The sequence below is a fragment of the Eschrichtius robustus genome, chromosome 15, assembly GCF_028021215.1.
Source record: "Eschrichtius robustus isolate mEscRob2 chromosome 15, mEscRob2.pri, whole genome shotgun sequence".
NCBI classification, from domain to species: domain Eukaryota; kingdom Metazoa; phylum Chordata; class Mammalia; order Artiodactyla; family Eschrichtiidae; genus Eschrichtius; species Eschrichtius robustus.
In genome coordinates this window covers 47,100,071-47,117,065 of record NC_090838.1, presented here as the reverse complement: position 1 = coordinate 47,117,065, position 16,995 = coordinate 47,100,071, and the positions used below count along the sequence as shown (strand labels likewise).

At 35.5% G+C, this 16,995-nt stretch overlaps 1 protein-coding gene and 1 pseudogene across 6 annotated transcripts in view; one reads left to right on the top strand and one right to left on the bottom strand.

Annotated features, from left to right (window-relative positions):
• CCDC88A (coiled-coil domain containing 88A) overlaps positions 1–16,995 on the top strand; it is a 126,087-nt gene that overhangs the window by 45,050 nt on the left and 64,042 nt on the right. For all 6 annotated transcript variants that reach the window (XM_068563961.1, XM_068563962.1, XM_068563960.1 and 3 more), the window contains exons 6-8: positions 1,488–1,571; positions 3,290–3,430; positions 10,234–10,406. In XM_068563961.1, coding sequence (XP_068420062.1) covers positions 1,488–1,571; positions 3,290–3,430; positions 10,234–10,406 — 398 coding nt within the window. The remainder of the gene's footprint in view (positions 1–1,487; positions 1,572–3,289; positions 3,431–10,233; positions 10,407–16,995) is intronic.
• On the bottom strand, positions 5,499–9,222 carry LOC137778110 (sushi repeat-containing protein SRPX pseudogene; annotated as a pseudogene).

Here is a 16,995-nt window from a genome sequence, read left to right as displayed (position 1 = left end):
GGACCTAGAGTCTGTCATACAGAGTGAAGTAAGTCAGAAAGAGAAAAACAAATACTGTATGCTAACATATATATGGAATCTAAAAAAAAAAATGGTTCTGATGAACCTAGGGGCAGGGCAGGAATAAAGACACAGACGTAGAGAATGGACTTGAGGACACGGGGAGGGGGAAGGGTAAGCTGGGACGAAATGAGAGAGCAGCACTGACATATATACACTACCAAATGTAGAATAGATAGCTAGTGGGAAGAAGCTGCATGGCACAGGGAGGTCAGCTTGGTGCTTTGTGACCACCTAGAGGGGTGGGATAAGGAGGGTGAGAGGGAGATGCAAGAGGGAGGGGATATGGGGATATACGTATGCATATAGCTGATTCACTTTGTTATACAACAGAAACTAACACAACACTGTAAAGCAATTATACTCCAATAAAGATGTTTAAAAAAAATGTTATGATATAATAAATGTGTAGAGTGTAAATCAGAACATTGCTAAGTTTTTTACTGACCAAAGAGCCAGTTTTCCTTTTTTGAGTATAGTGTCTTTACTAGTAGTTCGGTAATTGGCCCAAGAGATGCGACTAAGCTAGACAAGGCAGTGCTGTCTGTTTTGTATGCACTTCTCATTTGGTAGCTGTAAGAATACAGTTAAACGCAGTTGGATTGCAGTGTAAGAGATGTAGACAAGAGGCAGAGAGTAAGATGCATGTTAAACTGTTATTCAGTACTGAATGGAAAGAAAAAGATGAGGTTTGCATTGTAATATTTTTAGTTTATATGAAGTTTTTTAAAAGGTACACAATAAATAATTGCTGCCTTTATTCCACTTGATACATGTGTACTTGTATGTACATTCTTAAATTTTGCCCCTGGTAACTTTGTGTTAGAAACAAATCAAATATTTATTGTATTACCTTATATGTGTTGAACTGGGCCACAAAAGTAGGTTTCTTTTATTGAGATTGATAGGATGAAGATGTGAGAATGAATTGTAAGCCTGACGTAAAAATTGCTTAAAATTTTTTTTCCAAGAAAAAGGGCTGTGTTGTTTGATGATAGGCAAAGACTGACTGAGCATTTTGGCTGTATTCCGAATTCTGCCACTGACTCACTGTGTTTTTTGGCAAGTAACTTATCCTCTCTGAAACAAGTTCTTGATTCTTTACTTCTCTGTTTGTGAAGTTAGCCTAATTATATTGTACTGACCTTAGATGGTTTGTGTAATGGTTACCCGCTTTAGAACTTACAACTTCTCAGCATAAAAATGGTATGGATTTTCAGTATGTTGCTTTTTAAATAAATATTTCTAAATTGTTATCTTTTTATTAGGTAAGTATATTAGAGATCATTTAAATGCAAAACAAAACCCTCATTGTGCTGTTCAAAATGTAGCCAAGCTTTTTAGCCTAATGAATTTTTGGTTATTTACAACGTAGTAACAGCTATACCCTATAAAGTATGAATGATTGTTTTATTCGTTTCTCTTAGTGTCAGAAAAAAGAAGAATTTATTGAAAGAATTCAAAGTTTAGATTTTGATACAAAAGCAGCAGTTGCCGCACATATTCAAGAGGTAATAATCTGTATACAATTTTTATGTATTTTTTATGAAGCTTGTGGTATGTTTTATTTGTGTGTCTCCCCATATATAGTCATGGATTAAGCAAGAATAAATCAAAGTCAATTATAGATGAACTCTGCTTTTAGAAAAATTATCTTCTTTTCTTTAGACATAGTTTCTTACATGAATTATCTTCTGCATGGCACAGTGCTTTACTACAGATGTACTGTTGCCTTTATCCATAGGGGTATAGGCAGAAAGTGCTATTTGAGGAATGTATATTTCTTTGTTAGACATCACAGCATGAATAGTATAGTAAATGGAAGCAGCACAAAGTGGATCACTGCCTGTAATTCAAAACTAAAGTGAGGTAAGATGTTAATACTAACCTATTAGTATTATGTTATCCCAGTGATTTTTTTTTTTAGTGAATGGGCACAGCATAATTTCTACTGAAGATATTACTTGAATTATAAACACATTAGTGATTTATAACATCCATATAAAAACCTAAATGGAGGACATAGTGTACAATGTCAAATAATTGAAGCTAGTATTTATTTGTTAAGATTGTTTTAAGATTGTTTTTAAAAGCTGCTATTTCTGCATCTGTCTAGTCTTGGGCTTTTAATCTTGTGTACTTTAGAGTTTTTAGAACTACAGCATGTTAAATTTTACATGTTGATTAGAACGAGAACTAAGGAAAGGGAGAGAGTTTTAAATAATGAGAATTGTTGTGTTTAAATATTCTCTATTTAAATGACTTTGTGTTCCATATATCATCTTTTCTCTTAGTTAATATTCAAAGAGCCCTGCTTTCTGGTCAGTAATATTGTCAACAGTAAGTGTATTACTCTACAAGATACAGTTTTGTTGGTAGTTTCCCTTTATATATACATATATATGTTTGTTTCTGTTAGCTTTGTGATTTGTATTTGATTTTGAATAAATGCTGAGTACCGCAAGTTACTAAATTTGCCACCATTCTTTAAAGTGTTATTTTTGCTGTTTATTGTGAAAGTTAAAGCAAAATATCAGAATCACAGTGAGAAATGGAAAGCAAGAAATAAGTATTTCACTTATATAACTTTTCCATTCTTTTAAAACTCTTTATATTGGGCGTCCCTTTCTCCTAAGGTTCTATGACAGTGTCTTCTTCAGAATCTATAAAGACTTAGCTTTTCAAGTATAAAAGTGCAATAACCTACATCCTACAGGATTAAAACTTTTGCTTTTGAATTCAAGTACAATCAACTTAGTCTTATCTAAGGAAAAGATTAATTGAGTTTGTTAAAGCAGTTGTCAGACCTATTAGTATTACCTTCCCTTAGGAATGCCTTGAATTAAATATTTTATTTTTGGCACTTCCCTGGCGGTCCAGTAGTTAGGACTCCATGCTCTCAATGCACGGGGGGAGGGTGCGGGTTCGATCCCTGGTTGGGGAACTAAGATCCCACGTGCTGCGTGGTGTGGCCCAAAAAAAAGAAATTAAAAAAATTAAATATCTTATTTTTTAGTTGACTAAATTCATTTAAAGATTACATTTAGTAAAAATAATTTTTAGTAGAAGCCTTTTCATCATTCATTAATTTCAAGATAGATATCATATTTGCTTTTCATATTTTTATTATATGGGATATATAGTATTTAAGCTAATATTATACTAAAATTAAATGTATTTTTAAGTATTAGCCATTTAAAAAATTGTTTACTTTGGTTGCTCTCTAAAGGTAACCCATAATCAGGAAAATGTGTTTGATCTACAATGGATGGAAGTGACTGACATGTCTCAGGAGGAAATAGAACCACTCTTGAAAAACATGGTATTGCATCTAAAAAGACTTATAGATGAGAGAGATGAACATTCGGAGGTTTGTAAATTTCTTTTAGTATATTATGAAAGTTTACTTTCCAAAAAACTTCAGAGATTTTTCAGAATCGATACTTTGTTTCTTAGGGACAGGTAATAAAGTACTATATGTCTTTTGTGCAACACAGGAACCAGAAAGGCTGCATAAGAGCCCCAAATTGCTAGTAAACACATTGCAATTAGGTTTTCTTTTCTCCTTCCTTTTAAATTACTCTGATTTTGTTCTTGTGTTTTTTAACTCATCCCCATAGTTCTGGCAACAGTACAAAAGTATGAAACTAAAAATACCGTTGATGTAAGTGGAAAAATCATTGCCTTTTCAAGGTAGAAGAATTTGCTTAAGGTTAATTTTGTAGTTTTATTGCCACATTTTGAGATTGGAAAAGTAAGTGTTAATAAAAGGAGAATAACAGGTGTTCTGAATAAAATGTTCCACAAAAGGTCTCAAATTTTTGTAGTCAGTATAATGAGATGTGATCTTAGAAAAGAGAATTATTATAAACTCCTTTAAGAAAGTACTTTGGTTTTTAAAAAGAGTAAAATTGCACCAGATTTTTTGCCTTCACTCTGAAAGCAGCTTACAATTTTTAAAGGAGTCTAGACGTTACTGCATGTGATGGTGAGTAATATTTTCTTAATAGCAGACCAAAGTACTCTGTCATTCTGGAGAAAGTAAAACTTTGATTATTTGCTCCATTTACATGAGAGAGACGATTTGAGCTTATTTATAGAGAATTTGATTACTCTCGGGACTAATGAAAGACTACATAGGAGAAATTTCTAAAGATTTTTTTGGAACAAAAAACTTTCACGTCACTATAAAATATATTCATTTCTGATGGGAATTTTCAGTTTTTCTTAAGGCATTAAAAGAGAAGAAAATATAGGAAGTAAATATTTTAGAGCAACAACTAAATTTTTAAAAAAATCTAAGACAGTGAGACCAAAGGAAGAAAAGAGTGAGTTGCAAAACATCCCTAGTATATATCAACCTTACCCTGAGATATTTAGATACTTTATTTTCAATCTGAGTTTTGAACCATATGCTATATCTTTTTTTATGTTAGTGTCTTTTTACTGTTTTATCCATTTTCTATAACATTTCTCTATTTGCGTTTCAAGATATTAAAGGTATTTTGAAAAGGTGTCTTCCAGCTTCTTAGGAATTACTTCTAAAAATCTGTACTTTGGTTTCATATGACTGATGGATATGTAAAAATTGTTTGATCTCACTTACATGAAATAATATGGAGTGAATGAGGATGTTATTTTGGAGAAATATAAACAAGATACTTGTCATTGCATGATTTGTGTCGAAACTAAAAGGAATGTGAAACACTATATAGCATGATTGTTTGAAAAACCTTTTAAAAATCTGTTATCCTGCCTGATTAAGCATTTTAGTTGAATTTGTTTTTCTAACAAGGAAAAAAATGTTTTCTAAATACCTGAGGCAGGAGAATGTAGTCACATTCTCCTGCCTCAGGTATTTAGAAAACAAGTTTCTAGCTGGTTTAAACTCACTTCTCTGGGGGGAAAAAAAATCTTCAATTTGGATCAACAGTGGACTAGTTAGAAAAGATAATTAAAAATAATTGTGAAAAATATTAGACACATGTAAATGCAGTATGTAAATATAATAATTCTGTATCATTCAATTGGATTGAAACAGGTTCTTATTAACATTTTCCCTTTAACTTTTTTCTGCTTTTTTCTTCCAAAATATTTCATTAATTAATTTTATATAAAAAAACAAAATAGGAGAAAGTTATGTATCACACTGAATAGCAGATTGAGAGCAATGTTTATGGCTGTGGTTTCTAATTTCTCTACAAAATTAACTAGCCATGATGGAGTAAAGAGAGAAAGAGTAAATATCATATTCATATTTTTTGGAGCACTTCAAAGTACAGATAGCTTGGTGCTAATTTTTAAGTGCAGAGAAAGCTTATAATAAAATAGACTTTAAAAATAACAAATAAAAATCTGTACATTAAAGATATTTTTAAGGCCTTTCTGTGTACCCAGCACTATGTAGAAAGAAAATTGTGGAGAGAGGAGCCATCCCATCAGGTGTTACAGGTCTGGCCCACTTCAGCTTGCAGGACCATCTCCTCTTTTCCCAAGGGGAAAGTGTCAGTCAGGCTGAAAAGGGCCACAGGCGTCACCAGGGAGACATAGCGCTCCTTGTCCATGCTGTGCTTACCCGCTAGCGCCATAGTGAAGGAATAGAATGGGATTCTGCCTGGACTGTAGAGCTAGTGCTGGAGGCATAATCTTTATTCCTATCCTGCCAGTGAGGGTCGGGAACATGCCTGCCAGCACAAGATGATGTGTTGAAGATCCAGGTCACACTGTACTTGCTGTAGCATTTCTTGCTGCGGCCAGTAGAGATTTGGGGCTATGGGTGTGGACACAATAAGGAGTCTCCTTTTCTCATAAAACTGATCCAGAAGTCATAAGACTGCTGTTCTGATGCCCACATTGATATTCATGGTTGCCCAGGTGGGCTCCATGCCAGACCAAGCCAGATTGAATTGACAGACTCAGGCAGGGCTACCCTGTGGCTTGTGGCCACCAATGCAGTACAACTTGCAAGTGGCTCCATAACTATTGCTGCTAGACATTTCATGTAACTGTTCCCTGGGACGTTGAATTTTGTCACAGCATCTGACTCTTACTTTAACTCGAAATTTGCAGATCCCCTTGTTCTCAGCTCTGTCACAGACTGTGTACTGTATCTTGTGATCTCCTTCAGGAAAATTTGAGTCTAGGGAGGAGGTCTTTTAGAATAACATCAGTAGAATGTTGTTTGCTGTGTCTGTTCCCTCGGGTATCTCCCGGGACACTGAGGACTGTCAGCTTATTAGGATCAGAAATGTGTTCTTTCGTACTTGGGCACTTGATTCTGGGAGGTTCCATATCATCACAGGCTGGTCGGCCGCTCCAGGCTTTGTTGTCCGCTCCCATTTCAGTGTGTGTCCTGGCAAGCAGTAGTACTCACACTGGGAGTTGAAGTGGGCGTCTAAAGCACTTAAATCCTCCACTTGCTGGCATGGCAAGAATTGGGAGCCACAGGCTCTCCACAGGGGATGCTCCCCCTTGTCAGAACAGAGAGCCCTTTTTTCTGTTTTTATTGATCTTTTGTAATAATTGTTTCACTTTGATCTAGAAAATATAATTTGGTCGCCCTGTTTTTAATTACTCTTCATTTTTTTGTTCTTAATGCTATGAAACAAGAATCTCTTCAGTCCTCTCCTTTTACTAAAAACCAAATATTTATTGTCACTGTTTATGCCAAGCTTTGTGTTATAAGTTTATTGTATACTATCTTATTAAGTCTGCACAATAACCCCATTTTATAGATGAAGATTCTCAAGTTCAGAGAAGTTAGGTAACTTGTCCATTCTAACTCCAACGCTTCTGTCCCTAACCTTTATAACACCTTTGCCTAAATCTGTGATTGTGCTGAGCACATCTCTTGATTCTCTTCCTTAATGATGAGTTCTATAAGTAGAATTATTGTCACCAGAATTTTTTTAGCATTGTTGTATCTTTTTATGTTCATTCTTCAACATATATTAATAAATACCTGCTTTTTGCAAGATCTTGTGCTAGAGTATGTGGGAGCAACAAACTGACAAACTTTCAAAAAAGAACCAAAGATTGTTATAATCTAATAGGGAAATTATTTTAATAAAAGAATTAACTGTAATAAAAATTTGAAAGTGACAAGTACCAAAAAAGACACATATATCTAAAAAAATACTATAGGAATTTAAAGAAGGAAGATATTACTTGCAACCATTAGTGGAATGTCTAGGATTGGAAGAATCAGAGAAGGCTTTAGAAATTAAAGGTATGCCTTAACAACATTTCCTGTCAGATTTTTTGAAAATGTTTGGAGTTCTTGAGCTCAAGAAACTACCGCTGTTAGAGAAAAGTCAAAATGTCTACATAATCTTTAATGGAAAATACCTCTGGATACTCTTATTTCTCAATACCAGGTTTCTTTCTTTTTAAAAAATATTTTGCAGCCCATAGATCTTTTGTGCTCTGTTTGTTGGCATCTGGAAGTTCTTGACACTTTAATTTAACCACCTGCTAATTTCAAACGTAATATGTGTCTTCAGTACTTTTCTTGAGTTTTCCGTTTTGTGAATCATTCAGTTAAATATTTTTGAGCAGCTCTTTTTGTGCACACTACTATGGTGGATAACATCAGGGATACCAAAGAAGCATAAGAAAGATTGTATCTGGTTTATTAAAAAAAAAATTGTAAATGAAAAATTGTAAAGTAGCATAAAATTAAGTTCTAGTTTGTGCATGAAAGAGATATTTAGTTAATACTGTGTGCAGGTGTTATTGTTAAAGACAGGAGATGTTAGAAGGCAAGATTAAAGATAATTAAGACAGAAAATATACAGATAAAAGTTGATTCTGTGAAGTGTGAGCTTGGGCTACTGTGGAAATTAGTAACACTGTTCACAGAGACAGGGAAGTTGGGCTGGACATACTGGGTAGATGGACAAGATGAAGTAATGTCAGTGAACAAACCACCCTTCAAAAGGTAGCACTGAAAGAGAAATAGTAGAAGGATAGTAAAGGGAAAATGTGATTTTTTTTTCCCCTAGATAGTAGAAACTTGTATGTCTTTGAAGAACAAGGAGAAAAAACCAATAGGAAGAGAGAAATTGAAAATGTTATAGAAGTAAGGAACAAGAGATGCATAAAAACGGAGGAGTTTATCACAGGTGGTTTTGTTTCTTTGACAAGTTGGAGAAGGGGTCATTTGTTGGAAGTGATGATAGCAGTTTGTAGTTGGGGGCTTATGTAGAGAAAAGGGAATATATTTACAACAGCCATTGTGGGAAGATTTTGCCAGGAAATCATCAAGATTTTCAATAAAAGAATTGACGGGCATTGGAAAGAGCTTAATTGAAAGTGGATGGCAATTTCTGTAGTAGGGCTGTATATTGTATATTTTTTTTGGTTTGTTTTGTTTTTTAGAGTTCTTTATCACCTTGGAGCAGAAATAGAAAAACTGATGGTAGGTAAGGAAAATGACATAGTGTTTGAGTCAGACTTGAATCTGAACTCCTGTTATACCTAACCATTAGATGCGTAACTTTGGTTAAGTTATTTAATCTATATGTGCCTCAGTTTCCTTATGTCTAAAATAGATGTAAAGCCTTTATTGCCAATTATAGTACTGGATAAGATCTTGTTGGAAAATCCCCTAGCTAGGGGTTCTATAAATATTAGTTCCCTTTTGTTTTTTCCTCAAAGAGTGAGCCATAGGCAAAGAATGGCATGGTGGTGTTAAATTAGAAAGTAAGGGTGACATTTAACAGCCTAATTGTAGTTCCAGACTGTGTAGAAACTCTAGAGTAGCCAAGAATAATCTATTTGACTCGGCAAAAAGGGGGAATTGAGTGATTAGAGGTTCAGGCATAGGAATGGCGATATGGCACAAGAGAGGAATGGTTCTTTCACTGGAGAAGCCTGTATGTATTGGATTGGAAGTGGATGTGGAGTTGTAGAGAGAAAGGGAACTGGGAGGTCATATTCTGAGGTATATCAATAGGAATACTGGAATCTGTGAAAGCAGTAGTTGGACAGACCTTGATTTGGGTGCTCAAATGTATCGCAAGGATAAAGAAATGAATTCTGATGGGTGGTTTAAAAAAAGAAGAAGAAAAGTAACGATTCAATGAGGGCATTGTAAGACTTGGTGATGAGAAGCAAAGTGAGGATGGTGATTTCATGTTCCTAAGGTGTAACTCTACCCATTCCGTCTGGAGTAGAAGGACAGATGAAATGTCTACCAAAGACAATTTCTGTTTGCCTGGGAAGTTTGAAAGAAAATCTGAGAAATTGGTTTAGAATAAGAGAATTTTCCAGTAAGAGGAAAATTAGGGGAATGGAGGAATATGATTGAGTGAGATACATGTAGGTTAAATAGCCCTTAAAGTTCAGATTTAGGATAAATAGAAGATTTGTGTCCCATGGTGGGTCTCTAGAGAAAGGAATAAAGTTAAGCTTTGAGATGGGAAGCAGATTAGAACTAGTATTGTAAGAGAGAGCATAGGATGTGGAGTGAAGAGACTGGTCTGGAGTCTTGGCATTGCTATGAGCTAGTTGTGAGATCATGGGCATATTAATCTCTGTGCCTCAGTTACCTTAGCTGCAGAATTAAGAGGTTGAAGTAAACTTCTGAGGTTTTTTTAGGTCCCTCTGAGGTTCCTATTTACAATTCTAGAGCAGTGTTGTCCAATTCTGCAAGAATGGCAAGATTGTAATTCTGCACTGTCCAGTGCAGTAACCACTACTAGCCACTTGTGGCTGTTGTGCTCTTGAAATGTGGCTAATGTGACTAGGAACTGTATTTTTAACTCTTTAAATTTGAGATTAGCCACTTGTGCTACTGGTTACCATGTTGGACAGCACAATTATAGACACATCACTCTTGAGTTAATTTCTTTACTAAGTCTTTTATGCCTTTCCAACAGTTGCTATCTGTTCTTATTTTACCACAATTTACTTTTTTTTGTTAAAACACTGGGAAAGGAAAGAAGTATTAAGTCTTGTTTTTGTGTTATCTACTAAATAGCTCATCCATCTACTGTTGAATAAAACTTTAAAAAATGACAGCTAAATATGACAAAGTTATTTTTGACCAATGAATTCTTTTTTGATGTTGCAGTATAATACTTAGACTTAGTGACTAGTTTTGATGTGTTTGGTTCTCTGATATGTAAAATACTAAAAGTGATTCTGTGATTTATTTCTCTATTTCCTTAGACTATCGTTGAACTCTCTGAAGAGCGGGATGGTCTTCATTTTCCACCCCATGCCTCTTCATCTGCACAGTCACCTTGTGGTTCTCCAGGCATGAAGCGAACAGAAAGTCGACAACATCTGTCAGTGGAACTGGCAGATGCTAAGGCCAAGATAAGAAGGCTTAGGCAGGAATTGTAAGTTGTTGCTTTTCAAGGCTCATTGAACTTATATAGTAGCAAAGGTGATCTAAAGAGTGTTTTTAGGCTTATGGAATATAGACGTGTGGTTCCCAGTTGCTAGGCTGTGTCAAAGTTTTTGGTAGTATTTGCCAAAGTGAGAAAAATAAGGAGACTGACATAAGGTTTTCTTAATGTTAAATCTTATCAATTTAAAGGATGCCCTTTATTCTGTATCAGTTTAAAGCATGCCCTATTTTTTTAGTGTTAGGATGTCCTTTCTTTTATAAAATAATGTTTTTCCTTGGCAAATTGAGGTCTGCTTAATTTTTTAATTTTTGCATTTCTTGAAATCCAAAATACTGGCAACCACTGATACAGATCAATAAGTTTAGCTTTTTTAAAATTAATGTTCTAAAAAACTGAATTTTTGGTATACAGTATTACAAAAAAATAATTTTGTGTATCTTCTGCATTGAGTAATTGAAATGCCTGAGTCATGTATCAGTACTTAGAAATGGTAAATATTCTGGTTGGTTAGTGCTGATGAAATTAATATCTATTTAACTTTCAAAGATCATTACAGGAAAATCAGTATAAATGTCACATAGGCATTCCTTGGTAAGTCACATGGAAAGAAATAACCGGTCTCTGCTGGAGATTTTTTATATTGCAGTTTAAAAAGAACAAAGGAGTTTTGTATTTTAGGCTTTTTTTCTTTCTTTCTTTCCTTTTTTTTTTTTTTTTGGTTTGTCTTCCTGGAATTTGGGCTTCGGAGTATAGATTTTAAATTTAAAACCACAATATAACAATTAAGTTTATTTACTGATTGTTTAAAGCGGTTAGTTTAAGAAAGTGGTTGAATATGCAAGGTAGAAAAAATGTACAGTCCATAGGAAAATTTGAAAACAAAAAAATACAGCTTTCATTGTGAATGTCTGCATTATTATGTATCTATTGAAGTGAACACGCCCAGGATATTCTATAAACAGCTGCACCATGAAAATTAGGGAAGAGATTGCTGTTATTAGTTTGACTGGCAGTTAATGGATAGCCTAAACAGTGAACACTAGTTGGTTCCATATAATTTAGCACAATCTTCTCCAGTCTTTAGATAAAGCATGCAATTAGAACTGCAGTGATGGCTGTGAATTCATTTAACATTTTGCACTATATTAGAATTTGATTTTAAAATAAAATTTACTTGGGCATAGCGTTATTCAGATTCCAAACAACTTAGAGACATTAGTAAAATTTGGTCTCATACGCTGATTGGAAAATGTAAATGAATAGTTTTAATGAGTAAATAAATATGCCAGATATAGCAAGTATTCCCAGTAACTAGCATTACATCAAATACCATCTCATATCTTTGTTGTCCTTTGAAAATGTGTCCCTTCTTAGATTTCTTCTATTAACATTTGTTTTAAGTGTTTTTGTTGGGATAGATCTTTACTAAAGTGATGAAGTATGGAATCATGGTGGATAAATTTAGTTCAGGTTGCCTTATACCTAATGGAAATAAATAATTGTAATGAGAACATGAAAATTAACTAATACCATACTTGTGGGTGGTACATGATAATATAATTGCTTTGGATTTATTAACATACAGAGTAAAAGTATAATTTGCAATTTGGATAGAACAAGAAGTAATTCCTTATAAGTTTCACTTCTAAGTGGTAGTTAACACTATCAAAGGCTTCCTTTAATAATACTCTCTGTCTCCATGGATCCCATGTTTCCAAAGAGTTTTTCTCTCACACAAATTCTTTTTTAAAAAAACAGCTTTATTGAGATATAATTCCTATATAAGGAAATTTATCCTTTTAAAGTGTACAATTCAGTGATGTTTAGTTTATTTAGAATTCTGCAACCATCACATGCTGTCTAATTTCAAGACATTTTCATCACCCCAAAAGGAAACTCCATACCCATCAGCAGTCACTCTCCATCCCTCTTTGCCCTCGGCTCCTCAAAACCACTAATACACTTTCTAGTTCTATAGATCTGCCTATTCTGGACATTTCATATAAATGGATGCATACATTATGTGGCCTTTTGTGACTGGCTTCTTTCACTTAGCATAATGTTGTCAGGGTTCATCCATGTTGTACCATATAGCAGTACTTCATTCCTTTTTATGGTTGAATAATATTCTCTCACATGGATATACCACATTTTGGTTACTCATTTATGAGTTGATGGACATTTGGATTGTTTCTACTTTTTGGCTGTTTAAATAATGCTCCTATGAACATTCATGTACACATTTTTGTGTATACATATATTTTCATTTCTCTTGGGTATTTACTGAGAAGTGGAAATGCTGGGTCATATAGTAGCTCTATGTTTAACCTTTTGAGGAACTGTCAAACTATTTGGCTGCACCATTTTACATCCCCACCAGCTATGTATGAGGGCTCCAGCATCTTGATATCCTCACCAATGCCTGTTATTATACACCTTTTTGATTATAGCCATCCTAGTGGGTGTGGAGTAATACCTCATTGTGGTTTGACTTCCAGTTCCCTGATGACTAATAATGTTGAGTGTCTTTTTTCTTTTCCTTTAATAAATTTATTTATTTATTTATTTATTTTTGGCTGCGTTGGATCTTTGTTGCTGCCCACAGGCTTTCTCTAGTTGTGGTGAGCGGGGGCTACTCTTTGTTGCAGTGTGGGATCTTATCATTGCAGTGGCTTCTCTTGTTGCAGAGCATGGGCTCCAAGCACGCAGGCTGCAGTAGCTGTGGCACGTGGGCTCAGTAGTTGTGGCTCGCGGGCTCTAGAGCACAAGCTCAGTAGTTGTGACGCACGGGCTTAGTTGCTCTGTGACATGTGGGTTCTTCCCGGGCCAGGGCTCGAACCCTTGTCCCCTGCATTGGCAGGTGGATTCTTAACCACTGCGCCACTAGGGAAGTCCTGTTGAGTGTCTTTTCATGTGCTTATTTGCTGCTTGTATATCTTCTTTGGAGAAATGTTTATTCAGATCCTTTGTCTATTTTTAAATTGAGTTTCTAGGTAAACTTTTAAAAAAAAGTAAAATTAAAAGTATTGAATTTTTTTTTAATAGTTTGAGGGGTTTTTAAAAAATTTATTTATTTTATTTATTTATTTTTGGCTGTGTTAGGTCTTCGTTGCTGTGTGCGGGCTTTCTCTAGTTGGGGCGAGTGGGGGCTACTCTTCATTGTGGTGCACGGGCTTCTCATCGTGGTGGCTTTTCTTGTTGCGGAGCACGGGCTCCAGGCACATGAGCTTCAGTAGTTGTGGCACGGGGGCTCAGTAGTTGGGGCTCACGGGCTCTAGAGCAGAGGCTCAGTAGTTGTGGCGCATGGGCTTAGTTGCTCCGCGGCATGTGGGATCTTCCTGGACCAGGGATTGAACCCGTATCCCCTGCATTGGCAGGCAGATTTTCAACCACTATGCCACCAGGGAAGCCCAAAGCATTGGAATATTCCTCAAAAAGTTAACTATAGAATTTTTATATGACCCAGCAATTCCGCACCTAGGTATATCCCACTAAAATTGAAAACGGGGACTCAAACAGATACTGGTATGCCAATGTTCATTGCAGCAATACTCCCAGTAGCCAAAAGGTGGAAGCAGTCCAAATGGCCATGAACAGATGGATAAACAAAATGTGCTTTAGGCACAATGGAATATTATTCAGCCATAAAAGATGAAATTTTGTTACCTGCTACAACATGGATGAGCCATAGAAACAACTTGCTAAGTGAGATAAGCCAGCTACAAAGGACAAATATTGAATAATTCCACTTAAATGAAATATCTTTAATAGGCATATTGAGAGAGACAGAAAGTAGATTGGAGAGTTACTGCTTAATGAGTATAGAATTTCTCTTTGGGGTGATGAAAAAGTTTTGGGAATAGGTAGTCGTGATAGTTTAACAACATTGTAAATGTAACTAATGCTGCTGAACTGTACACTTAAAATTGCAATATTATGTTATATATACGTTACCACAATAAAAAATTTGTTTTTAATTTTTAAAAAAGCATTTAGCAATCTGTAAAGAAATATTTGTAAGAAATACTTATAAATCACAAAATGTAATAGCTTTTCATCAGAAGAAATTTTAATGGTACAGTCATAAGAAAATAAAATTAGCCTTTCCTAGTATTCAAATAAATTCAAATTAGAACAATAACATGGCATTTTTCAGTTGTTAAATTGTTTCACATATAGGCTCTTTTATCCTCTGCTGGTTGCATTATAAATTTGTAATGAACTTTCTGCAGGGCAATTTGACAGTGTATACCAAGGACCTTTAAACATGTAATGTACTTTTAGAAATCTGTCCTGGGGACTTCCCTGGTGGCGCAGTGGATAAGAATCCACCTGCCAATGCAGGGGACATGGATTTGATCCCTGTCTGGGAAGATCCCACATGCCGCAGAGCACCTAAGCCCCTGTGCCACAACTACTGAGCCTGCGCTCTAGAGCCCACGTTCCACAACCACTGAAGCCCGTGCGCCTAGAGCCCGTGCTCCGCAGCAAGAGAAGCCACCGCAAGGAGAAGCCCGTGCACTGCAATGAAGAGTAGTCCCTGCTCGCCACAACTAGAGAAAGCCCTCACGCAGCAACGAAGACCAAACGGCCAAAAATAAATTAAAAATTAAATCTTTAAAAAAAAAAAAAAAGAAATCTGTCCTGAAATATACAGGGCTTTATGTGTAATGATTTTATTTGCCAAAACATTGTTCATTACCGTGAAAATTGGAATCCACTTAAATGAATAAATTATGGTTCCTCTCTCAATGGGAATATTTCTCCATTAAAAATTAGGGTTTTTTAAAAAATGTAAGCAGATGCATGTATCTTTTCGAATTAGTGTTTTGTTGGGTTTTTTTCCAGATATATAACCAGGAGTGGAAATGCTGGGTCATATGGTAGTTCTATTTTTAGTTTTTTGAGAAACCCCCATACTGTTCTCCACAGTGGCTGCACCAATTTACATTCCAACCAACAGTGTACGAGGGTACCCTTTTCTCCACATCCTCAGCAACATTTGTTATTTGTGTTCGTTTTGATGATAGCCGTTCTGACAGATGTAAGGCGGTATTTCATTGTGGTTTTGATTTGCATTTCCCTGATGATTAGTGATGTTGAGCATCCTTTATTGTGCCTGTTGACCATCTGCATATCCTCTTTAGAAAAATGTCTATTCAGGTCTTCTGCCCATTTTTTAATTGGGGTGTTTGCTTTTTTGATGTTGAGTTGTATGAACTGTTTATATATTTTGGATATTAACCCCTTATCAGCCATATCATTTACAAAATTTTCTCCCATTCATTCAGTAAAGTTGTCTTTTTGGGTTTTTTTGTTTAGTTTTGTTTTTTAATTAATTAATTTATTTATTTTTGGCTGCGTTGGGTCTTCGTTGCTGCGCATGGGCTTTCTCTAGTTGTGGCAAGCGGGAGCTACTCTTCGTTGTGGTGCGCCGGCTTCTCATTGTGGTGGCTTCTCTTGTTGCGGAGCACGGGATCTAGGCATGCGGGCTTCAGTAGTTGTGGCTCGTGGGCTCTAGAGCGCAGGCTCAGTAGTTGTGGCACACGGGCTTAGTTGCTCCACGGCATGTGGGATCTTCCTGGACCAGGGCTCAAATCCGTGTCCCCTGCATTGGCAGGCGGATTCCTAACCACTTCGCCACCAGGGAAGTCCCTGTCTTCTTGTTTTTGCTGTGCAAAAAGACTTTAAGTTTAATTAGGTCCCATTTTTTAATTTTTGCGTTTATTTCTTTTGCTTTAGGAGACTGATCCAAAAAAATATTGCTACGATTTATTTCAAAGAATGTTGTGCCTATGTTTTCTTCTAGGAGTTTTATGGTTTCTGGTCTTGCATTTAGGTCTTAATCCATTTTGAGTTTATTTTTGTGTATGGTGTTAGAGAATGTTCTAATTTCATTCTTTTACATGTAGCTCTCCAGTTTTCCCAGCATAACTTATTAAAGAGACTGTTTTTCTCCATTGTATATTCTTGCCTCCTTTGTTGTAGATTAATTAACCATAAATGTATGGGTTTATTTCTGGGCTTCCTATTCTGTTCCATGGATCTATTGTCTGTTTCTGTGCCAGTGTCATACTGTTTTAATTACTGGAGCTTTGTAGTGTAGCCTGAAGTGAGGGCACATGATTCCTCCATCTCTGTTCTTCTTTCTCACGACTGTTTTGGCTATTTGAGCCTTTTGTGTTTCCATACAATTTTTAAGATTATTTATTCTAGTTCTGTGAAAACTGCCATTGGTATTTTGATAGGGTTTGCATTGAATCTGTAGATTGCCTTGGTTAGTATGGCCATTTTGACAGTATGAATTCTTCCAATCCAAGAACACAGTATATCTTTCCTTCTGTTTGTGTTGTTCAGTTTCTTTCATCAGTGTCTTATAGTTTTCTGAGTATGGGTCCTTTACCTCCTTTGGTAGGTTTATTCCTAGATATCTTATTATTTTTGATGTGATGGTGAATGGGATTGTTTCCTTAATTTCTCTTTCTAATAGTTTAATGTTAGTGTGTAGAAATTCAACAGATTTCTGTATATTAATTTAGTATCCTGCAACTTTACCAAATTTGTTGATGAGCTCTAG